General features: G+C 35.4%; 2 protein-coding genes across 2 annotated transcripts; both read left to right on the top strand.

Annotated features, from left to right (window-relative positions):
• Positions 1-10,434: 10,434 nt before the first annotated feature.
• On the top strand, positions 10,435-11,364 carry LOC101959029 (olfactory receptor 5W2). The gene has a single exon (XM_005342187.3). It carries the CDS (start codon positions 10,435-10,437, stop codon positions 11,362-11,364), a length of 930 nt encoding a protein of 309 aa, XP_005342244.3.
• A 12,410-nt stretch (positions 11,365-23,774) lies between these two features.
• On the top strand, positions 23,775-24,719 carry LOC101959319 (olfactory receptor 10AG1). Its single transcript, XM_005342188.3, has one exon. The coding sequence runs from the start codon at positions 23,775-23,777 to the stop codon at positions 24,717-24,719; it is 945 nt and encodes a 314-aa protein (XP_005342245.3).
• Positions 24,720-27,025: the final 2,306 nt, after the last annotated feature.

Consider the following 27,025-nt stretch of genomic DNA (forward strand, 5'->3'; position numbering starts at 1 on the left):
AACATTATCTTTTCTAACTCCATCCATTTACCTGCAAATGCCATGATTTTATTCTCTTTTATTGCTGAGTAATATTCCATTGTGTACATATGCCACATTTTTTATACATTTATCCATTGAAGGGAATCTAGTTGGTTCCACAGTTTAGCTATTGTGAATTGTGCTGCTATAAACATTGATGTGGCTGTGTCCCTGTAGTATGCTGTTTTAAGTCCTTTAGGTATAGACTGAGGAAAGGGAGAGCTGGGTCAAATGTTTGTTCCATTTCAAATTTTCCAAGAAATCTCAATATTGCTTTCCATATTGGCTACACATATTTGCAGTCCCACCAGCAGTGTATCAGTGTACCTTTTTCCCCACATCCTCTCCCAAACTTATTGTTGTTTGTATTCATAATAGCTACCATTCTGCCTGGAATGAGATGAACTCTTAGAGTGATTTTAATTTGCATTTCTCTAATTGCTAGCAATGACGAACATTTTTTATATATCTTTGGATGATTGTATATCACATTCTAAGAAATGTCTGTTCCGGTCTTTGGCCCATTTATTGATTGGGTTATTTGATTTTTGGTGTTTAGCTCTTTGAGTTCTTTAAATACCCTAGAGATTAGTGCTTTATATGATGTATGAGGGGGTGAAGATTTGCTCCCCAGATGTAGACTCTCTGTGTACCTCACAGATTGTTTCTTTTGCTGAGAAGAAACTTTATTTTGAATTCATTCCATTTGTGATTTTTTTATTGTAAATCTTGAGCCAAATGAGTCTTATTAAGGAAGTTGGGGCCTAATCCCACATGATGGAGTTTAGGACCTACTTTTTCTTCTATTAGATGCAGGGTTTCTGGTTGTGTTCCTAAGTCCTGATTCATTTTGAGTTGAGTTTTGTGCATGGTGAGAGATAGGGGTGTAATTATATTTTGTTGCATATGTATTTCCAGTTTCCCCAACATCATTTGTTAAAGAGACTATCTTTTCTCCAATGCATGGTTTTGGTTATTTAATCCATCCTCAAAAAATTTTTAAAAATAAGCTTTAATGCAATTTTTGACTCTCCTACAGAATAGCTAAAATGAAAACAATTGAAAGATAATTATTTCTTAAAAAGGATTAATTACTTGCAATGTAATCAGGAACTGTTGAGAACACAGTCTTTCAAGTCAGAAAACCTTAATATCTATGAGATTATAACTACACTCACATTTTGAAATTGGGATACTGGTCATATAAGCAAACTAAGCAAATTAAAGTTGATGATGCCACTGCTTCTGCAGTCTAACATATAAAACCCCTGTCAGAGCCCCTTCTCTGACACAGAACTGAGGGTACTGTAGAAAGGATATGGGCCACTCATCCAGCTACCCACCCAAAATGGACAGAACATCATGATGGAGAGGAGGCCCTGCTTGTCACACAGCCATGGGGAAGAATTGCTATCTGTTCAGCCTGTCACCACTGAACTCTTCTTGGAGCAGTCATTGATCTCTTGTAAACTTTCCCAAATAAACCATTTACTTCCCATTCCATGTCTGGACACTTTCTCTGACCTTGTCAAAACTTACCCCACCATCCTGCCACAATGGGGTTGTGAACTGGACAAGTGGTTTGAGTTCTTAATGCATTTTGGATATCAGCTCCTCATTAAATTAATGTCATTCAAATACTTTCTCCTGTTGCATAAGTTGTTTCTTAACTCTATTAGAGTGTTGTCTTGCATATGAGGAAGTTTGTACTTTGATGCAATCCCATGTGTCTTTGATTTCCTATGCTACGTTTCATTTTTCAGTAGTTCTAAAATTAATTTATTGTTTTCTGTGATTCTATTACGCCTATAAATCTCTAAAATTTGCCTGTCCTTGGTTAAAAAGACTTGAGGACTTTGAGAATCTTATTGAATACTGAGTACTTACTAATTATTTTTCACCAAAAATTATTGTGTTGCATACAATATCATATCTGCAAATCTATATTTTTTAGGAATAAAGGAAAATAGAACTAAAGGCTTAAAAATAAAAAGAGAATGATATGTGATTAATAATATGGTGACCTATGGGCAGGTCTTCAAAACTTTGGCCTAAATTTATTTATCTGTTCATGTATACATATCTTTAAACATACTGTCCCTGTAAAAAAAGAGTCCATCAAAATAATTAAAAGCTATGGTAAGAATCTAAAAACTATTTTATAATTATAATTATCTACCCAGTTAGTGCTTTAATTTTATGATAGACCCTGTTCTTTGTGGATTGTATATTCTATTCATGTTTCCAAAGCTCTTTGCAATCTTATCACGGTCATCTTCCATAATTTACCTTGGATGGCACATCGGGATGTACAATTGCAATGAAATCCACAACAGAAATACAAAGAGAACAGAATGTGAAAAGTGTTACCATAAGAAAAGCAGACTGGGGGCTTGGGTTGTGGATCAGTGGTAGAGCACTTGCCTGGCATGTGAGAGACACTGGATTCGATTCTCAGCACCCTATATAAATAAATGAATAAAATAAAGGGGGGCTGGGGATGTAGCTCAAGCAGTAGTGCACTCACCTGGCGTGCGTGTGGCCTGAGTTCGATCATCAGCACCACATAAACAAAGATATGTCCATCAAAAACTAAAAAATAAATATTGGAAATTCTCTCTCTCTCTCTCTCTCTCTCTCTCTCTCTCTCTCTCTCTCTCTCTCTAAAAAAAATAAAGCTCCATCAACATCTAAAAAAATATTTTCAAAAAAGAAAGACTGTATACAACACATCTTCAGATAGCAGGAAGTGATTGTTATGAAGTATAAATAGAATGAACAACAAGTTTACCTATAGCCATCATGCCAGATTGCAACTTTCATAGCATCAGAGACACATTATGGTGATTATCAGGAATACATACACATCATTTTGTTTTCATGAGGCATTGCACATGTTGCAGTTAGTATATCTAGCACCATTCAACTGGAAAGTACTACCTTCCATATTGGGATAGTTTCTTCATTAAGCAAAGTTAAGGCTCTATGAGTTTGATTTAAGGTAGAAGAATTGTGTTTAGTTAAAGACTAAATATGGAATACAATGTCAATGTTTGCTGCTTGGCTAGGAAGTATAGAAAGCCATTAATAATTCTAGGAGCCTTGAATCACCCTATGCTTTACGTCAGGTCTCAATTTGTAGGGTTTTAGAACAATGTGGGAAAGATGCAGACTGGTAGAGAAGGTAAAGATGTCAGGTGCATCAGACAACCCAGTTTTAAGTCAGTTTTAGTGACCCAGGGATGCCATATGTCCATAATCATTCTCATGGGGAGTGGTGCTCAAGCTATTAGACTTTTCCATACTAATTAGGCAGTGTCTGAGTAGAATGGCTAAATTAATAAGAATTTACAGGGGGTCAACCCATATTTACAAAGGACAGAATGGTGTTACTGCCATTGCTTCTTTTTAAATGCAAGGAAATTTCCTTCTTATTTCCACTTGTGTTGCATTTAGCCACCCAAAGGTGTCAAAAACTGTGTACGCCAGTGAAGTCTCAGCCATAGTCATTTGATTCCCCAACCAAATGGAGGACTTAATATTGAGTATTCTTAAAAGAAAATGAATTTGTGTTCATGTCATTAGGGAAGTTGACCATGAGCTGGAGTTTTGATTCAGTTTAATATTGGCTTCTATTCTACCAGGGTGGCTGACTGAAAATATAACAGGAAACCAGTGAAGGAAGATAGCAGTTCAATGCATACCCAGGATCTATTTTATTCTGTACATCTGCAATGATTCCTGCCCATTCTGCAAATAAATTACCTCCAAAAAATGAAATGTAACAGATGTTAACATAGGCAAATCTAAAGTTATTCAACAAAAATATGAACAACCTGATCATTCTGAGGAATAGTACCCATCTATACTTCATTCCCCAGTTTACAGTGTCATATTTTTTTTATCCCTGTAGTCTCTATAATTTTAGCAAAAGAAGTGTGTCCAGGTGAGGTTGTTATAGATCATAACAATATAACACATTCCCCCTTAGAGTTTGAATGTCTTAGATTTGTAATATTTTTCTATTTCTAGGTCTTGTTGTAATCCCTTTACCCCTGGACCTAGGAACCCACACCATGAAGATACTTTTTATCATTCTTAAGCAAACATGAATAAGATGCTGAGGGCCATTACCAAGTAGGAATGACGCATCGAAATTTCCTTGCCAAGCGTACCCCATGCTGCTTAGAGGACATTTGATGGGACATTGCATGCATGCTTTAATGAGGTGACCTTGCTCAAGGACCAAGGCAGATCTGGGTTTAGAGCTGATCAGGTTTGAGGAAGTAACCGGCTCCTTGAGTTTAAGGCGTTGCCAGTTTAAGATAATGGGTTTTAAGGAAGTTGGAAGTTGAAGATTATTGCTGGGATTAGGGTGTTCCTGCTGCTTGTTCCCATTGAGTTCTCGTGAGATAAAAATGGGATTTGGAGAGAGCCTCGGGAGTAGGTGGTTGGTGCGGGAGGCAGCAGAACGCCATTGCCCCTGGACCTGTGTGGAGGTGGTGTGAGAGCTGGAATAAAGAATTGCTGTTTGAACCTACAAAGCTGTGTGGTGGCTCGTGATTCTGGTGCCAAGCCGAGACATTGGCTTTGGCATTTGGGTCCCCTGTATAAGGGTCCTGTGATAGCAGCAGCTGCATATTATCCTATGGTCTCATTCATGGTCCACTGGGCCAGAGCTGCTCCCGCCTTCTCAAGACACATGGTTGAGCTACGCAAATGTCCTCTGGGAAGAACACTGAAAGTTCATTGCTGCCCATTGCACATGAAAGCAAACTCCTGGTTTTCTTATTGGAGCCCTTGTGTTTCCTTGGCCCTCTTTTGCTTTCACCTTCTGACTCATACTCTGTATCCCTTACTTTTTAGTTCTTCCCGCCATACCATCTATATCCTATTTTACTTGAGAATGAGAGACACCCACTAAAGGACTCAGGATTGTACCAGAGCTTCATAATATTGTTCTGGTGCCATTTAGGTAGTGCGGTCCTTCATTCCAGCTGGTTGAAAATGTCTCATTATCAGAACTAGTGTAATTCACTGCATAGACGTCTTGTTTCATCCCCACGTCCCTTAGGAGTTCTTATAGTTTTTCCATGGATTGCCATCTTGGGTGCAATGTGTAACTCACTCACATAGGGCCAAAGAACATTTATAGGTGGTAATTGGGACAGTAAAGAGATGGCAGGGTCCTCATGAATATCTGCATGTAAATGTTGCACAGTAGAATATGTGGTACCCAAGGTGATTTTACTTATTTCACTCTGTATAGTTTCAAGGACCTCAGATACCTGTCATATTCTTAGAGGTTATCTGTTTTAACAAGGCTAAGGTGGTTACCAGCTGCTATTATAGACAAAACCTAAGTTTCCCCTAACCCCAAATAGTCACAGATCCTTCTGGGACTACTACACTGCTGGCCCTGCTCTATTCCGTATTTAACAGAAATGTTAAAACTATTGTATGATTTTGTGAAAGGGAAAGCCCAGTGGGCCTGTGAACCTGAATACTTGAGGTCTCTTCTCAAACAAAAATAAATGTAAAACAGATCCCTGGACATATCAGTCCCAAAACACTCCTATGAATTGGATGTTTTTAGCTTCCCTGATGGTTAGAGTGGGTACTGTGACCATAACAGGACGGCAAAATGAATTCCTTTAGTATTTTGCACACAGCTATGGAAGGAGATGAAAATGTGGAGAGACATTTGGCAATGACAGCCACACTTGTAACTGTGTATCAAGTGAAATCACACAGTACTGATCCTACACAAGACAACCAGGAAGCAGATGATGTAGCTCAATTTAAATCACTATAAAATGAAACAGCTGAAGGTATGGCTGCTTGGCTGTATAGAGAGATGGAACACAAATGAAACTCTCTGGTCTACAACAAAGAAGCGGGGCCTCCCACTAAGGTGCTCATATATTTTACATATGTGGTTCATCCCACATATCCTGGTCAGTGATTTATGTGATGATGTTGGCAGCTTGAGCCATGCAGCCTGCACAACAGTGACAGGCTGACTTCATTACCTTGCTCTGGTGTAAAGGCTACACATTTTCAGACATTCACACTGGACTACTATGGGTGTAAGCTTGCAGAATGGCCACACAGAAGGTAGCTCTACAAGGTTTTCAAATGCTCAATGTCAAATATACCACTCTCATGGATATAGACAGTGACACTTTACTGGCCACATTCTGTAAAAGTGTAAAAGTGGACTAAAAATTTGGACATACATTAGCATTTCCATTTGCCTTATAACTCGGATATAGCATAATTAATTCCATGAATCAATGGCTCACTAAAACAGCAACTACAAATTGAAGATGGATCTATCCAAGTGTGGTCCAAGCAACTATGGATGGCCATTAGGAACACCAATTAACATGACGACGGCATCACATATCCTAGTACCTGCCTGATGTTGACACAAGAACCCAATGACACCATCTGTATTCAAATCATGATACGTAAGAAGGACAAGTGCACTCCACAAATGGGAACATAGTATAATTCACTGGGGTCATTGCCATAGAAACTATCACGAGGAACCCATATTTGTCTTGGCCATGAAAATGGCAAATGGGGCTCAATGGTTTGAATTTCTAAGTCCAAGAGGGAAAGGGATCAATGAGACTAGAAATGTCTTGGGATGGGCCACAGGCCAGCACTACTCTCAGAATAATCAGCTTGATTATGTATTGTTGAATATTAAAGATCTGCCTGTATTTACACATGTTAAAAATACCTTACATTTCATTCTTAGCAATAATTTACTTGCAGAATGGACAAATGTCATTGCAGAAGTGCAGAATGGATTGTTGGGTGTGCATTGAGCTGCTTCAGTCCTTCTGCAGTGATCTTTTATGATATCTGAAAAGAGTCACTGTGGCACAATGGAAAAGAATGTTCAGTTGGAGCAATACCCTCCATTCATGAACCCAGCTGGACAACTACTTTATAAACCTGAAAATAAATTCAAATTCTTTTAATGATACCAAATATTATATCTTTTTCTTGTCTGGGAACAAATGAACATGACAAAGACTTACTGGGGTACACTGTTTGACAGCAGGGGGTGGCTACATACAACCCAGGTGGAAACGAAAAGGAAATTTCTTATCTGTATTAAAAAGAAACAATGGTAGCAATAACAATTCTCTATTTTCTATAAATATAGTTTGATCCCCTGTTGATCAATGTGATTTCAGCATCATACTTAATGACACACACTACTTATGATGACAAAGTCAAACACCATGTTCCAAAGGTTATCCCTCCCATTGGGTGTGGTTATGGGCCTGCAATATCTATGGATGGACATCCCTGCCTTATAACTGGAGAAATAAATAAGTAAATGTCAAAAAATTATATCTATTTTACCTGTTCTTTTTAGTTATATATGACAGTAGAATATAATTTGACATGTTTATACAAACATGTAGTACATTTTATTCTAAATAAAATTATTTTAGAATGGAGTAGAAATTATTATTTTAAGGTATTTATTATTTATTTTTAAATCTTTTTGTTAGTTAATAGTGGGCTTCATTTTGACATAATTATACATACATGGAATTTAATTTTCTCATTTTCAGTGCCCAGTATTTCCTCTTTTCTTTCCCTCCTGTCTCTTTTACTCTTCATCTCCTCTACTGACCTTCCTTCCATGTATTCATTTATTGATTTTTGGTTGGTGATTTACAGACACAAATAAAGATGAAATTTGCCATATTATACACAAATATCCACATAGCATAATTTGGTCAGTTTTATTCCACAGTTCTTCCCCTTTCCCGATAATTCTTTCTCCTTCTCAAGTTTTGAAAAAGCAATATGAATACTACCAAAATTCTTTCTCTACTCATGTAATCTATCTTTGATTTTCATGCGATCCCTCTTTTCTCTTACTTTTCCCTAGCTTGTGTGTATGAGAGAAGACATTCTTCCTTTGACTTCTGAGTCAGGCTTATTTCACTTGCATGGTGTTCTCCATTTCTGTCATTGTGCCAACTTATGCCATAATTTCATTCTTGTTTGTGGCTGAGCAAGATGCCATTGTGTGAGAGAGAGTGAGTCTGTGTGTGTGTGTGTGTGTGTGTGTGTGTGTGTGTGTGAGTAGGTGAGGAAAGGGATGCCATTGTGTGTGAGAGAGTGAGTCTGTGTGTGTGTGTGTGTGTGTGTGTGTGTGTGAGTAGGTGAGGAAAGGGATGCCATTGTGTGAGAGAGAGTGAGTCTGTGTGTGTGTGTGTGTGTGTGAGTAGGTGAGGAAAGGGATGCCATTGTGTGAGAGAGAGTGAGTCTGTGTGTGTGTGTGTGTGTGTGTGTGTGTGAGGAGGTGAGGAAAGGGATGCCATTGTGTGAGAGAGAGTGAGTCTGTGTGTGTGTGTGTGTGTGTGTGTGTGAGGAGGTGAGGAAAGGGATGCCATTGTGTGAGAGAGAGTGAGTCTGTGTGTGTGTGTGTGTGTGTGTGTGTGTGTGTGAGTAGGTGAGGAAAGGGATGCCATTGTGTGAGAGTGAGTCTGTGTGTGTGTGTGTGTGTGTGTGTGTGTGTGAGGAGGTGAGGAAAGGGATGCCATTGTGTGTGAGAGAGTGAGTCTGTGTGTGTGTGTGTGTGTGTGTGTGTGTGTGTGTGTGTGAGTAGGTGAGGAAAGGAAAGGGATCTACTTGCATTCCACAAAATTTCTGCCTTGGTTGGACACAAAAATTTTATATTATATTTTACAGATATAAAAAATGATTCACAGCTTTTCCTGACATAGATCAATCTCGTTAGGTTACTATAGTGAATATTTAAAGCTCAATTTTTTCTGAAACTGTAATATGCATGTAGGGGAAAATATAGACAGAAAAATATGATTAATCACATCAAAGCCTGTGGGAAATTGCATCAGAGTCCTGAGTCCCAGATGCTACTTGTTAAAATAAAAGGCCGTCTGCCCAGTGTTCAGCTATCAACGGTTTGCTCATCTGCTCATTTCAGGTAAGTTCCTGAGTATTCAGCTTTAATACAGAGTTTAAAAAAAAAACTAAGAAATTTACTATTTTTTTTTTACTATTTTAGAAAAAAATGAGAAATTTATAAGGGAATCATACTTTGCCAGTAATTTTTATTTAAAATGTTCTCTAATGCCTGAAATAGATATTTTCCCCCTCAGAATTAGAAGAATTTGAATGAACTTAATAAAACCACAAAAATCACATCTTTATTTTTAATTTTTTTTAAAAAATGTTTATTAGACCTTTATGGTTAGATATAGTACTTTGGTTTATCTCAGATGTGCATGAAAATTGATTTCAGTTCATGATTTCCTTGATAGAACATTATACCTTTTATTACTGTGCATGTACACATATGAATTTAAGGAAAATAAACAACAGCATGCAAATTCAACTCCATGTGAATCACATAATATATTAATATAGGTCTAAAATTTACCTACCTATATTTATCATCCATATTTCAATTCTCATAAATTAACAAATAGTCATACATATGCACGAATTCTGGACACACAGAGGAAAATTACACTAGCCCAAGAAGCTGTATGTGTATATATATATATATATATATATATATATATATATATATATATATATATATAAAATAAAATATTCACTGTGCCCCATCAAATTTCCAGTTTTTAACACAAAAGTCCATTTAAATTCAATGAAATGAAAATGGATAAGCTAAATTTTATTGATTCTTTTTCTTTTTAAAATCTTCTTTGGTCAGAAGACTCATCAGTGTGTAACAGACCAATGCTACAAGTAGGTTCAGAGTATTGTGCCCAGACTGTAATGTCCTACTAAGTAAAAGTCAATAAAACTTATTTCATTGTTTCAATACTAAAAATAGGATAAGAATAGTAGCAGTAAATTTCTTTATTAAGCAGTGGTGTTATTCTATATTTCTAGAATTAATGCCAAAATTTTTGAAACTAATCATGATTTTAAAGGAATGTAATGCAATGATTTTTTTTCCTTCATGTGAATATTCTGAAGCATAGCAGAAGCTTACTCAAGCATTTTGTAGCCTCACCTCTCAAATATCTGTGTTTTTCAATATTATTTTGAATATCAAATGAAATTTCAGTTCATCAAAGTCTAATTCTTGAGGAAAGGGATGCAGACCACACAGATACTAGAAAACATGTAGAAAGTCACAGACTCATGTGTCTTTAGATCAGAGTTTCTCAACTGTTTATGAGGGATATTTATTTATAAAAATATTTCCAAGTAATAATGTGTTTAAAAATGACATATGACTAGATGATATTCTTAAGAAGTGATGCCAAAACAATATTCTCCTTTACAGATCCATTGCTGAAGTCTACAAGTACAAAATTGGCATTTATAAACGTTTTTTTATTATTATTTTCTCAAAAGTTTACCTAAGAGTAAAGAAGAATGGACAGGGAAAATTGTTCTTTGAAAGAATTCATTTTGATGGGAATTACTGATAAGCCTCAGATGAAACTGACCCTATTTATTATATTTCTACTTGTTTACCTTATTAATCTTCTTGGAAACCTTGGAATGATCTTCTTGATTAGAGTGGATCCCCAACTTCATACACCCATGTACTTTTTTCTCAGCCACCTCTCTTTCTGTGACCTCTGCTATTCCACAGCAATTGGGCCCAAGATGCTGGTCGACATGTTTGCTAAGAACAAGTCAATTCCGTTCTTTGCCTGTGCTCTGCAGTTCTTCATCTCCTGCACCTTTGTAGATTCAGAGTGCATCCTCCTGGCAGTGATGGCCTTGGACAGATACAAAGCCATCAGCAACCCCTTGCACTACACAGTAGACATGTCCAGCAGGATTTGTTCTGTGTTTATAGCTGGGGTTTACCTGGTGGGGACAGCAGATGCTTTGATACATACAACATTGACCTTTCGCTTATGTTTCTGTGGTTCTAATGAGATTAATCATTTCTTCTGTGACATCCCTCCTATCCTATTACTGTCTTGCTCTGACACACAGGCCAATGAGTTAGCAATATTCACCATTTTTGGTTTCATTGAACTGAGTACCATTTGTGGAGTCCTGGTCTCTTATGGCTACATCATCTCATCAGTCTTAAAGATCCGCTCTGCTGAGGGGAGGCTCAAAGCTTTCTCTACTTGTGCCTCCCACTTAACTGCAGTCGCAATTTTCCAGGGAACTGTGCTCTTCATGTATTTCAGGCCAAGTTCTTCCTACTCTCTAGATCAAGATAAAATGAGCTCATTGTTCTACACCCTTGTGATTCCCATGCTGAACCCTCTGATTTATAGCCTACGGAACAAGGATGTAAAAGAGGCCTTACAAAAAGTGAAAAATAAAATGCAGCTTTAAATATTTATTATAAGCTCCTCTCTCCCACACATGTGTGATTATTGTTTTCTTAAATTGGCAAGCAATTGCATATAAAAAAAGAAAAATTTCTCAAACATTTTAGTTTAATGAAATAAGTATTGATCTTAAAGTCTGGCCATAGGAAAATGTTATAATTCCCTAACCTCTTTAAATTATATAGGATACTGCATTCCAGTGGAACACTTTGCTGATCTAATTTTGCCAGATTTTTATTTTTTCTTTTACTCAAAAACTTTCAAATATATTTTAGTTTATTAAGGTTGTACTGTGTCTATGCATTTTGATAATTTATTTTCATGGTAAACATAGTAATCTCTATGGTTAAGCATCCTCTCAGCTACTGGAAGTAACATGTATTAATTAACTAAGCAGTCAAATACTTCATAATAAACTTCAAAGCCTTTATGAAGTCAAAGCACTGAGGAATAAATTTGAAAAATGTTCAAATCCAATGTGTGGAGAAGGGCTTCTTTGGTTCAAGTTTCTCAATTCTGAGTTCTAGAGAAATGCCACTTGGGAAGAGGAATAGATTATAGTTTAGGTAAATAGTCTGGCAGTGAGAGGAATCTTGAGGTGGAACAGTATATTGTGCTTTAGATGCAAAACTGTTTTATATTGTTAAAGAGCAATGAGAAGAACCTGGTTACAGATCTATCTGGGGTAATTGCTAAGGGTCAACTCTTCCTCACTTCTTTCAGTACTTTCTTCCCTTTTCTCTGTCTTGGTTAAATGTCCCCTTTTTAATATCTCACAGACAGCTATCTCCTAAAGGCATTGTTTTAATGTCATCCTGTATATGTTCGAAATATTTGCTTCCAAATATGGTATTGAAAGTGTCCTTTCCTTGAAGACACAGTGATGCATCCCTGTTATGTGAAACAATGGTTTTGTGTTTGTGAGAAGAAAGGGAGAAACAAATAAGTAATAAATTGAAACACTAGATATTTTTAGTGCTGCCAGATGTCACTAAAACAAAAATAATTTGCTAAGGTGTATGCCTTGAGTATACATATTTTTGAACTTTTTATACATTATGCAAAATTATTGTGGATATAAATATAATAAATTTATAGATACATATGATTGCATTGAAAATAAATATTATGAATCTGTATATTTGTGATATGTGTCTATTTCATCTTTCTCTACTCTAGTATTCTGTTTGCTTAGACAACTGAATCAGCTTGTTGAGAACTAAACTTATGTGTCAATTTACATGATGGATTATATACGACTCAAAGTCACTAGAGTTATCTATTACAATTGTGGAAACTAAAAGCCAATAATGTCTCAGAATTTCTAGTTGGCATTATAAAATGCTTCTGTTTGAAAACATTTCATAATGAAATGAAAGCCCAAAAATACCCTTTGACTTTCAAGGTAAAATTTATGGGACAAAGTAAGTGACCAGTCAAATAATGTCATGGTAGAAGAAACCTAAGAACAATACTTTTTAGATAAAGGCTTTAAAGGTTTCTACATGTACCTTGCTTTCCATAATACGGTCTTTGGGATTTTTGTTATGAGCAATACCACCCCAGAAAACATTGCAATTATTAAAGGTATGTTGGGCTGGGGTTGTGGCTCAGTGGCAGAATGCTTGCCTAGCATGTGTGAGGCACTGGGTTCGATTCTCAGCACCACGTATAAATAAATGAATAAGATAAAGGTTCATTAATATCTAAAAAAAATATTTTTAAAAAGTATGTGCATAATGTGCTCTTAATGTCCATTAATACAAAGGTCATTAATAGTACAAAGGTCATTACATGTCTTCTAATCAATACATTTTCCTTAAATATGACACTTAATGAATTACATCTTCTAAACACTGACTTAATTTAACTCTTGGCTCTGTTATCAGATCTATTTGCTGTGAACTACAGAGAAGAAAAATTTCAAAGTAATACAACCAGGAGTCCCAAATACAATTTATTGAACTTATTAATTCTAGCCCTCCTTCTGTCTCCCCACCAAAATAGAAGTTAAATAACAAATTATTGTGAATATTTTTAGGTGATTCAAAGTTAGGATAAAAAAATTAAGCATATGTTCTATAATATTTTCCTATTTAGGGATTCCACATATGTCAACACAACATAAAAAATATGATCTATTTTAGCTTATTCATTAAGTATGTCTTGTTTTCTTCTCTCAGGATCTCTAAATAACATCTTTCTCACATGTCTACTAACTACTTATGATAAACGATTGTCCAAATATAATTTTCAAAATGACTCTGTGGAGGGATTATTATTGTAGTAAATCTTTTGTTTCTTGACCCTATTCTTTCTTAATGCCACTGAAATACCTAAACAAAAGAATTTCATAGCAGTGGTACATTTGGAATCATGGGTAGCACAGATTATATGAGTCACAGGCTGTGTAAATGCATTGATTAGAATAGACCAGTAATGATGTTCAAAGTCTCGATAAAATAAAGTTTCTATGTTTCAGTCAAGTGTAGCTATTTATTTATTTATTTGATAACAGAAATTGAATCCAGGAGTACTTAACCAATAAGCCATATCCCCAGTTCTTTTTAATTTTTTATTTTGAAACAGGGTCTCACTAAATTGCTTAGGGCCTCACTAAATTGCTGAGGCTGACTTTGAATTTGGGATTCTCCTGCCTAAACCTCTGGAGCCCACTGGGATTACAGATGTGAGCCACCCAGCCTGGCAGGTCCACCATTTTTTAAGGGTCATAATTTTTAAAGGTCACATCCACACACACACACACACACACACACACACAGACACACACACACATAAACCAAAAAAAAAAGGGGGGTGGTAGCGGTGGTGAGAATTTACAGGAGTTTATGGTCACAAAGTTTTTTGGTTGTTGCACCAAACTACTTGATCTGCAGCAGATTGGTGTGGTTCAATTAGAAGGTAACTTGGGAAATGAGCTGATCTCCAGGGCAGAGAATATTTGGCAATCAAAGAGCATTATTAATTCTGAAAATAGAATATATTTGAGAAGTCAAAAAGCCTCTTTTCAAATAAAATATATTGCCAGCCCTTAAAAAATGATCTTCCTTATTTCTCTCTCTTACTTTTCACCCAGTCAAAAAAGGTAAGTGTTATGTTTAACCTTGATCCAATAGGTAAGCATGAACTACTCTTAATTAGTACAATTTTAATTTTACATAGAACAGTTTAGTTTAGGGAAAATATATATATATATATATATATATATATATATATATATATATATATATATATATATATTTCAAAGCACTAATTTGGATGGTCTTTTTACCTTTCTGGCTTTAATTATTTTATTATCAATTGAGGTCCAAATAAAGTGTTTGTAAAACTAATGAATCCCTGTCTTTAAGATTATCATAATTTTTATCATCATCTTCTTCAATGTTAATATTAAAGTGATCTCTATGTGTTAAATGCATTTAGGCATTTTATATTTAAGTATCATATGTTTTATCTGCAGTATATCTGGGAAAGGCCTCTCATAAAAACTATTTCTTGTCAATGCTGAACCAGGTAATGGACAGATATTATTGAATTGGGTTTGCATTCTATCCAGTAATGTCAAAATATTTCATTGTTTGTTCTGCTAATTATTTTGTGTTAATCTCCTACATTGTATTAATTTAAAATCAATAAAAATGAATGAAATTTGACTATTGTATGATAGTATATTTAAATTTTTTTAATTGTACAGCCTTTTTTAAAATTTTTTTTTAGTTGATGGACCTTTATTTTATTTATTTATTTTATTATATACAGTGATGAGAATCACACCCAGTGCCTCAGACATGCCAGGCAAGCATTCTACCACTGAGCCACAACCCAGACCTGTTGTATAGTCTTATCCTGAAATCTTATCTAAGAAATGTCATTCTTAGCTACTTATTGAAGATTTTAAAAACTTAGTTATAGAATTTTCCTTTTTATGTGATCATTTGATTTTTTCTTTTAATTTTAAGCTGATACAAAATGTTCATATTTATGTGACACCATGTGACATTTCCATATGCGTATACTTGCATAATGCTTAAATCAATGTAAAACTCACTTCTTGAACACTCACATATCTTTATGGTAAAACATTTCTTAAAGATACTTTTTTCTTTCTTTTTCTTTTTCTCTCTTTCTTTATATATTTTAGTAGTATTGGGTATTGAACCCTGGGGAGGAGGGGCTCTTCTGTCTCCTTTTGCTTCATCTCATTTCTTTGGTGTAGGCTAGATAATAACCACCTTCCATGCTAAGTTATTTGAAAGCTCAGATGGATGGGACTAATGTCCTGCAACAAGACACATTTCTAACCATGTGCTAAGATTGGTAGATCTGTACAGTGACCAAAATTTCCTCTTCAAACATACATAGACAGAAGTGGGGAAGAGGCTATGTTGTGCTTCCTAGGGCATCCTAAGTTAAACCTCAAGCCCCCTTTTTTTTTAAAATTTTGAGACAGACTCTCACTAGGTTGCTGAGGCTAGCCCCCAAATTGTAATCATCCTTTCCCCAGTCCCTTGAGTAGCTGAGATTACAGGTTAGCACACAGTTCCTCACTATCTAGATACTCCCCTTTAAGCAACAATACAACTTTGCTGTCTATAGTGGCCCTACTGGGCAATGGCATGCCAGAAATTTCTAGTGTAACTACAAGAACATAGTACACATAAACCAACCTCATCCCATCTCTCTACTCCCTTTTCCTCGGCTCTGTTAATCACCACCATTATACTCTTGTTTCTTGGGAGTCAAGTTAGAACATCTTCACAATGTCTAAAATCAAGACCTTTATATAACTATGGAAAACTGTTTAAATATTTTAAGTACTTCAGCATATTGACTGAAGTACTACAAATGATTTAAAAAAAAATAACATTTAGCATTGTTTTACCCAGTCACAGAAAGTCCTTAGGATGCCCAAGGAAGAACAGCCTAACCACTTCCCCACTTCTGTCTATGTATGCTTGAAGAGGAAATCTTGGTCACTGTACAGAACTACCAGTCTTAGCACATGGTTAGAGATATGTCTTGTTGCAGGACGTTAGTCCCCATCCAAGCTTTCAAATAACTTAGCATGTAAAGTGGTTATTATCTAGCCCATGCCAAAGAAATGAGGCGAAGTGCTACTCTAAGGAGAGCAAAAGGAAACAGAAGCAAAGTGCACAGCCTAAAGTAAAGCTACTCACCTGAGCTGCTAGCTTTATTTATATCAATAGATTACTTTAGGTTATTGGCATCATTAGTACACATTGTTCATTGTATCACTAGGCAGCTTACAGATTTAGCAACAATATGAAGCCAATTCCTCAGTTACATAGTAAGTTGCAATGTTCAATGTTAAGAGCATTTTTTAAATTTGTTTTAGTAGTACTGGGTATTGAACCCTGGGGAGGAAGGGCTCTTCTGCCTCCTTTTGCTTCATCTCCTTTCTTTGGTATAGGCTAGATCTTGTGTTGCACTCAAGAAAGTCGATTGTATAAAATCACTTTTATGTGGACAGGTTTAGGCTCAGTGAAACATTGTGGTTGTCTAACAAGAAAGTTCCTTTATTCTCAGGAGCTGAGTGTCTGAGATCAAGGTCTCTAGCCCAAAGCCTCCTCATGAAGGACATTGCTATAGCAGGTAGACATTGCACATGTGTTAGTTATCTTACTACTTCTAGGGAGAAACTGAAGAATATTCCAAGTGTGGAAAACAGGGCACTTATTACCCTCCGGGAGTTTGCTTGCCAAATGAATGCTGCCTTGTACATTTCCACAGCCAGAATCCTTGTAAATCCCCTTTTCTGCTTTATATAGCATTTTGGATGAATAAATTTTTTTTCTTTAATATTGACAGAGGCAAAGAAAAAGAGAGAAAGAAAAAATAGGGTAGGCAATGACAGTAACAAGTATAACATAATAATCCCAGTGTTAGTACACACCATCTATGAAAAAGGAGTCTGATTTTTCTGGATTTCTCATTGCTAGGGTACAACAGCAGAATAACATTATCATAAGTATCATAACAATTCCTGAGTTTTGTGTAAGTTTAGCAAACGAAGCAGTAACCAAGTTTCCAAGAGTGTATTTGAATCCCCTTTAAGCCAACAGCTGTTGAGCTGAGGCTGTTAATGATTTTATATCTCCCCATGTCTCAAGGCACTCTTGCAGCCTTTCTTCTCTTTTGAGGAGAGTGATCATCTTTTTGTTTGATGGAGTCCTCTTTATCCAGAGTCAAATGAAACTTGGGGATCAGGTTGTGAAGTCCCTGATGCCCATGCATAATTGACAGATCTTATGCATCAAGATGAAATCCAAATAGGACCTGTTGGTGTAAGCATAGTAGTATATCTTTTCCCCCATATGATCAGAAGCATAGGGTCTTATCCTCCTGGGTCTGGTGGAATCCCATATTTTAAATAAATTTTTGATGATGGCTGTTTGGGAAGAAAATGTCAATCCAACGCAGATCACCAATTTTTAGTATTAACTTTGTGTAACATGTTGAGTGCATTAACTGTAAATAAAATGATATATAAGTCATTATTAACATGCGAGAGGCTAGGTGCCTTTTTTGTTTTTATTTTAAAAAGTATGTTTTAAGAGTACAACATGCTTATTCAACTAAAGCCTGTCCAGTAGGTTATGAAGAATTCCATGAGTTAACATTATATTCTATTGATTACAAAATTGTACAAAAGCATGGGATGTATATGCAGGGGCATTATCTGTTTTTAAATAAGCATGTTTTCCCATATTAGCAAAGCAGAGAAATAATAAATATTAAATGTAATAAGATGCATTTTTTAGACCAGTGGGAACTACCCCAAATAAACCCAGAGTGAGTATCAATGGAAATATGAAGAAAGGAATGAGGATAAAAAGGAGGGAAATGAGTAACATCCATTTTCAAAGTGCATTAGAATGTACGCCTCATGAATTTATAGATTCCCACATAGGAGCCTGGAAAGGTGTACATTGATAACAGTTATGGACAATGGTATGAGCTTGTTGGGAAGTGAGCAAGTGTTATGATGAAAAATTCCATGAGCTTTTGAAGATAAAGAATAAAGGGATGGCATAGCTTTGTCTGTCAGAGGTTCAGGAATTTTGGTGTGGCTTCATATATTAGTGAGGAAGACAGGAGATATATGATACTGAAAAAAGAGTTTAAAATGTTAAAAAAATAGTAAATTGAAATCAATTTCAGGAGATAAAACAGCTATATAAATATGAGGAACAATTTTATCTATATATTGAGAATCTATAATAATGTTTAAAGTAGTAGAAAATAATCTCAGCATCAAGATAAAGGTGTCTAATTCAGCTTGCTGTGGAGCGATTTGAGGCAGGGTATAACAGTTATTCAATTTACCACTAATCAAAACAGATATTATTCCTCTTTTGTTTAGTTTCATCTGCATATTTGTTAACCCATCTACAAGAGGAATGGTAGAAATTAAGGAAGAAGGGAAATGTGTAACTTGATATAACAAAGAGAATTGGCCATCAAGAGGCATGTGAAAAGTACTCGGTGCTAAAAAAATCTGTTAATACAACTTGATAATCGGGGGAGAACTGTAAGTATTAGGGATGTAAAGTTTTTTCATAAGTAAGGTATTAAAAATGCTTGTCCATACCTGTAAAGGGTAAAATTTTAGTATGGCCATCAGCAATTAATCGAGAATATACATCAGCAAAAAGGAAAATATTACTGCCTGAAAAATGAGAATATAATCATTTTTATGTGTATATATATGTAATTCTTGATTATAAATAGTAATTACTGCTGTAGATTTTTTTTTAGCAAAAACTACCAATGGTAATGGCATAATAGGTATAGAAAGTTGATCCACCATATTGTTGATAGTTTTATTAATTTTTTATAAAGCCTGTTTTAGAGAGGGAGTCAGATAAATAGTGGAAGTAGAGTCCTATTGTTTCTTTAACAACTGGAAAAAAGGAGAGATCAGTTGGGTATCAGCTATAATTTTTAATTAATTTATTTAAGAAACCATACTTATGAAGATTAATCCCAGTTATGTTAAATTTAATTGACTTGTTTTAATTATTTTTGTGGAATAAAAATATCAGAAAAATATGGTTGATAATATCAATCACCTCTTTTCTGTTGAAGAAAAATTTTAGAAGTAATGGATATTATATTGTATTTTAGATATTCTTTAGGAATTAAGACTTTAATGTTTGGCCACCAAGAAAAACCCATGAGCCAGAACCTTAAAGACACCTATATATTTATTAATTTATTCATCTATATATTTATTTATTTTTTTAAAGAGAGAGCGAGAGAGGAGAGAGAGAGAGAGAATTTTTAATATTTATTTTTAGTTCTCGGCAGACACAACATCTTTGTTGGTATGTGGTGCTGAGGATCGAACCCAGGCCGCACGCATGCCAGGCGAGCGCGCTACCGCTTGAGCCACATCCCCAGCCCTTATTTATTTATTATTGATTTGAATTAAATTATTTGGATTTATTAAATTTTTAAATTTTAGTTGACAAGCACTCATTTATTTAAATACCAATTTAATACCACGTATGTAATATATAGACATAAGAAAGGCCTGTATAATTGGAAATCTCAGATATAAAATCCAACAGCCATGATGGACATTGAAATCAAAGGTTTCAGATAGCTGGCTATTTGTCCTTCAGATTATCAGATTTATCCCCAGCATCACTATGTTTATATTCCTCTAAGGATTTCTTAAAAGAAATATTTGAATGTATTTATGAATTAACTCTGGAGAAATTGAATTTTGGACAAAGACAAAATGTAAAAAGCTTTACAGTTAGATAAAATCAGACTGATCAGAAAAATACATTAACTTAGGTGAAATATTAAAAAACTTACATGGTCACGATACTATCTTTTTCCTCAGGTCAGAGTATACTTTTAGCTCAGATAAGAGTCAATTAAAAGTCTGTGAAATTTTCAGAACTTTTTTTTTTGAAGAAAGCTTGTATATTTGGAATTTTTATACGTTTGTATTTCTGTTCTCTAACATTAGGGAGAAACTGGTTTAGAAAGCTGGCTGAAAACAGATAAGATAGCCTGCCAAGCAGCTTACATTTAAAAGGGACACTTTTTTTCTTCTTTTGTCTAAACTGGTTTTTCATAAACCTAGAAAATGGTATAGGCCTTGTAATTCATATTTTAAATGTAAAACTGGGAAAGTTAGAGATCCAACAAAAGCTAAAAAATAAAGAAAACTGCTGTGACCATTTATTTTTTAAAAATAAGATTATTCTTTTAAAGCATGGTGTTGCAGTTTATATTCTTTCTGAAAAGTTCTTTTTCCTTTTTGTTTTAAATCTTGTAAATTTTGTTATAGTTTCTACACATGGTTGAATATGAATAATGATTTATTGTGGATTGGAAGGGGCAGAGCATGGTAGACACAGGGAGCTTTCAGACATTTGCTAATTTTTGCTTCCTACCCTTAGTATCAGTATCCAATAGCCTCTAGCTGGCCAATCATTTAAACTAGGAGTTAATTTAGGTCTACCTTCAGTAATTGATAAACATGCTCCAATGACAATAGAGCCAAACTTTGTATTTCCCCTTTCATTTAAAGGTTGTTGAAATGAAACATAGAGAATCACAAACAATTGAGCAATAGAGGATTTTGGGGTGAGGTTGGAAAAACGGATTCTCCCTCCTTTTGCCCTGGGTCAGCAGATTGCAATTCTTTAAATAACAGCAAAAGTTAATTGCTTATATTCTGGTTGGCTGGCAGGATTTAGTTTAATAAAGAAAAACAGTTAAATTATGAAATTTTCCTTCCTCCAGTATTTGCTGCTTACCTTCAGGGTTCTAGGTTGGGGTGGAGTGATTGCAGATGCCAGCTGCAGCAGGAGTGGTGTCAGATAATTTAAAGGAGGGCTGAGGTTGTGGCTCAGCGGTAGAGTGATCCCCTAGCATGTGCTAGGCACTGGGTTCGCTCAACTAAAAACATTTTTTTAATGATAATTAAATGGAACCACACACCCAGGTGGGGACTGTGGTGGATGGGGGAAGGGGAGCAGCTTGTTGAGTGCAGGAGGGAAAGAGAGCATGGGTTGAGAAGCAGAGGCCTTACCAATAACATCACAACAAAGAAATCAAGCTTGTAACACAAGCACATGAGGTCATGGCTCCCCATGAAGCTTCTTACCTATATCATCCCAATCTTTTGTACCACTTTCTGGGTAGGAGGGCCAATGAGAATCTATCTCTGCCAGCAAAGCAAGGTTAGCATTACTTACATTTTGTCCAGCATTGCAAACTAAGTCAGAAAGTTCAGCCCAATGATGACAATGTTAAGCATTAGATAGGGAATTCATAGCTTACCAGAAGAAATGAGTGCCAACTGATGAAAGACAGGCATCAAAGCCTGTTCCAGGCAGTAAGCTTACTCCCTTCCCCCATCAAAAAGGAAGGGGCCCCTGTTCAGTTTAATATGGTCCTTAGAATCCCTTGGACTGGGAGACTATAACAGAGAGTTGGGACAGGACCACCCCTTCTCCCAAGTTGTTTGGCACCAGTTGTAAGGTCTGAAAAAGGAAACAGAAGTAAAGTGCAGAGCTAAAAGCAAAGCTGATTGCCTGAGCTGATAGCTTTATTTATTTCAATAGGTTACTTTAGGTCATTGGCATCATTAGTACACATTGTTCATTGTATCACTAGGCAGGTTGCAGACATAGCAGCATTATGCAGCTTATTGCTAAGTTACATACTAAGTTGCAATGTGCAATGTTAAGAGCTTTGTGTAGCTCTCAAGAAAGTGGATTGTATAAAGTTACTTTTATGTGGACAGGTTTAGGCTCGGTGAAACATTGTAGTTGTCTAACAAGAGAGTTCCTTTATTCTCAGGAGCTGATTGTCTGAGATCAAGGTGGAGGCTGATAAGACTCCAGCCCAAAGCCTTCTCATGAAGGACAGTACCATAGCAGGTAGGCATTGCACATGTATTAGTTATCATACTAGTTCTAGGGAGAAACTGAAGAATATTCCAAGTGTGGAAAACAGAGTACCTGTTACCCTCTGGGAGTTTACTCACTAGAGGAATGCTGCCCTGTACGTTTTCACAGCCAGAATCCTTACCTGCCACCTTTGCAAAAGTGGATGAAACTACTATAAATTTTACACATCTTCTCTCCCATCCTCCTTAACTCATTGCCTTGAAAATTGAAAGACATGTAAAACATATTTAATCTGCTATTGAGAAGCTGTGTCTGCATTCAGGCTAGAAGCCAATCTTACACCTTGTAACCTATTCAAATGAAGCAACCACTTTGCCTTATTCATGATATATTCAAGAAGTTAGCAAATTTAAGTTTGTGAAAAAATAGGTAATACACAAGAAATATACAAGTATTAAAATAAGCTTGCAATCTAGGTCTAGAGATCAGAAAAGAACACAATAAATATATAGTCATACTACAGTATAATCAATCATGTTGGTGAATATATTCACACACACACACACACACACACACACACATGAAAGGAAAAAAAAATTCATGAACAAAATGAGGTCAGAAGCAAACAGCAATGAGAGCACATGAGAGGTTTATGATGATCTCAGAGGTGAGTTGTGAAAGATGCTTCTTTTATACAATATATAATAGCTATGTACTCAAATGCTCACATTCATGTTAGAATTGATTTTCTGAACAAAGATGTTACCATTGCCTACTTCTCTCTTCAATTTTCCCTAACAAAAAGAATAACTTGTCATTCCTTTTCTTCTCACTGGAAATTCTGAATAAAATTCATGACTGCCAGTTCAATACACAATATACTGATACGCATCTACAATTTACAAAAGTAAATGATATTTCATAAAATTTAATGGAAACTTTTATTATTTCTGAATAATAAAATTACCACGATTACGCAGAAAATCAAAGCTAAACAACATATTGGAAATATTATAGAAAAACCACAATGTGTAAAAATTAACTATATTGATCCCTAAAAGTTATTTTAGATAGCACACAATATGTTTACTTAAAGATAAAATTTATTTTGCATTAATAATAGGAGAAATTGGGTCTGAAATGTGAAGGAAAAAATGATTACTTAAAGATAATCATTCCAAAAATGGGCATACATTCAGATTTAGAGTTTTTAGAAGTTCAAATGAATAGAAAGATTTAAAATGATATATCTTATAAGGATAAAAAAATAAACCTACTGTCTTCAGGGAGGAAACAAAGATGAAAATTGTTCATATAGACACATGTATATTAATAATGATAAAATTAACTCTAATATTAGATTCCTGGAAGTGATACTTTTGTTCCCTGAGGGAACAGGAAAATCTGAATGCTCATCATCATTAGATTATACATGGGAAAACAAGAGCCCTAGAGAGTGAAATGATTTCTACTTCTGGTTAAATCTTTGCAACAGATGAAGCATGAAGAGAGAGAAAAAGAATACAATGTCTCCACAGTGGTGCATTTTGTCCTGCTGGGATTTTCTGAACTTCCAAACCTCCAAGGCTTTCTCTCTGGAGTGTTCTCCATCATTTACATGGTTATCCTCATTGGGAACAGTCTCATAGTCATAATAACCAAGTTGGACCCTGCACTGCACAAACCCATGTATTTTTTCCTGGGACATTTTTCTATACTGGAAATCTGTTATGTTTCAGTCACACTCCCCAGGTATCTCATCAGCCTTTGGACTCAGGATAAGAGCATCTCCTTACTGAGCTGTGCCACCCAATTGTGCTTCTTCCTTATACTGGGCACCACAGAAAGTTTCCTCCTGGCTGTGATGTCTTATGACCGCTATGTAGCCATCTGCAACCCTCTGCACTATCCTGTAGTCATGAACCCAAAGAAGTGCCTTCAACTGGCCATTGGCTCCTGGCTCGGGGGAATGCCAGTAGAGATAGGACAAACATGGCAGATATTCTCTCTGCATTTCTGTCATTCTAACCAAATCAACCACTTCTTCTGTGACATACCCCCCATTTTCAAGCTAGCCTGTGGGGACACCTCAGTGCATGAAGTGTCTGTCTATGTAGTAGTGATATTGGTTGGGGCAGTACCTTGCATTTTGATACTTGTCTCTTATAGCAAGATCATTGCCACCATTCTGAGGTTGCCAACAGCCCAAGGACGCACTAAGGCATTCTCCACTTGCTCCTCCCACCTGCTGGTTGTGGTTTTATTTTTTGGATCAGCTTCCATTACTTACTTCAGGCCCAAATCCAGCCATTCTGCAGGAACTGACAAACTTATCTCTCTTTTCTACACCATAGTGACTCCTATGTTCAATCCTGTGATATACACTCTCAGGAACCAGGACGTGATTGCTGCACTCAGAAGATTATTTCTTAAAGCATAGTGGTCTGAGTTTACTAGAGGTTGTTTCACCATTTTGTCACATATCAGACAAACATTTCAACTCTCTGTATTCTACTTTTGAGAGGGTAATACCTTCAAACTTATGCTGTATTTTTGTCATTTAAATTTTAGTCTGGGATTAACTTTGTTCACATATGTATAGGGAAATTTATCTATCTTTGTGATCCCATATAAAGAAATTAATTATCATGCATAAAACTTTAAAGTGATAACATTGGCCCTATAAACATATGAGCAAAATTCAAAATATTAGGTTTTATACATTACATTTAAAGGAATATTGAAATTTACCTAATCTGAACAATATAGGCTGGCATTCTTTTTTTATTATACTGTAGGTAAGACATAGTTACCAAGGGTAGTTGTACAATGAATCCTTGTTCAGGAAATAATACAATGAATAAAACGATAAGTGAATGTCACTTTGCTCTCTACCAAAGAATTCTGACACACACAAATATATATATATATATATATATATATATATATATATATATATATATATATAATATTTTGCACCATATGCACACAAGTGGAATACTTCCTGAATAGTAACAAAAGTAAAGTTACATGGGCCAGGTGCACTGGTGCATACCTGGATTCCCAGAAATTCAGGTGGCTGAGGCAAGATGATCTCAAGCTTGAGTCTCCATTTGTGGCTTATCAAGATCTTCAGCATGTTAGTAAAACCTTGTCACAAAATTAAAAAATGAAAAAAAAAAGGACTGAGATCTTCGCTCAGCTGTAAAGGATCACTGTGTAAAATACCAAAAATTATATGAAAAAGGAAAAAGAAAAGCTTACATGCATGCAGGTCTCATTCTCATCCTAGTAACTTGCCATGATAGCACATAATGTAATTCAACACTACTGTCTTTAAAAACTGACTTTCTTTTTTGCATATATTTTCCTCCTTTGATGTCATGGTTCCAAGATATCTTGCATAATTATTTTTTGTCTTCCAACTCTTTTTTTTTTTTTTGGTGATACTGATAATTGAACCCAGGTTTTTATGTACCCTAGGATTGTCCTCTACCCTAAGCCACATCTCCAGCCTCAAGCCCTCATTTCTTTCTTTACTTCACTCCAACAGCCACTCTTTAACCTATTTCTATTTTATGAAATATCTACAAGTACAAATGGTCAAGGATGTCTTGGAAACTACTTTCAGGAATATGTAAAGTCCACACAGCTGAACTACATTACCTCACGTCTGCTTTCAGGCTTTTAAACTAATCTAAAGTTTTAGAATTATGAAATTTGTGAGCTGACATTGAGGAAAGGAGCATTAATCAGCAGAATGAGAAAAGTCCACCCATCCACTAACATAATCTCAAATAAGTTGTCTTTCTGTTTATTTGTTTTGCACATCTGAACATCATTCCATCCTGTAGCTTTAGCTGTGATAGAGTACACAATGCATGAACATGTTAGCTCCTGTCCCGGATATACAACATTTCTACTTTATCAACCTATAAGCATCCTCCACATTGGTGTATGTTATTCTTGAAAATATATATGCATGTATCTCTTACCATTTAATATTTTATATTGAATTTGGAATTTTGCATAAAGTTCATGAGGAAGACCATGCTGATATGACTGTGGTGATAAAGGTGTAGTTTATAGAGAAGATGATTGTGGTAGTTGTTTATTTTCTGAAATTTGATAAAGCAGGAATCACAATGAAACTGGCACCAAGTTTTCCCAGAAGTTCAGAAAACTGAGATGTATGCTTAACATTCTCAGCAAAGTGTTGAGTAGTTAAATGTCATCTAACTATATTTTATAACAACTGGAATTAGTTAAATACAGATATAATGCTTTTTCTTGTTAACAGACAGGATTATTAGAAGGTATTAACTATTCACTTAAGAAACATTGAAATGTTGGCTGTATTCAGATGCAATTATTAGAGGAATTGCTAGCTATGTATTTTATTTTAAAATATAAATAAAAAATGAGATTCAATGTTATTTTTTAAGAAATGGATATTCCACAATACTAGTTACCTGCAAAAGTAAGCATATTTGTTTACAAGTTGAAATTACCCTCAGTAATACAGTTAGTTTGGTTTTTTATATATTGACTATTAGTAAGATAAACTTTAAAGTTGATTGTCAATAAACTGTAAAAAACATCAATCAACATGAACACAGTAGAGTTTGCATTTTAAATAACTTAACAAATAATACCTTGGGATTTAATATCATGTGGCCTATCAGTGATTAATTTATATAAGTTCTGGAAACATTCAAATAAAGAATGTAATAATTAGTCCTCCTA

Source organism: Ictidomys tridecemlineatus, chromosome 4 (assembly GCF_052094955.1).
Source record: "Ictidomys tridecemlineatus isolate mIctTri1 chromosome 4, mIctTri1.hap1, whole genome shotgun sequence".
NCBI classification, from domain to species: Eukaryota; Metazoa; Chordata; class Mammalia; order Rodentia; family Sciuridae; genus Ictidomys; species Ictidomys tridecemlineatus.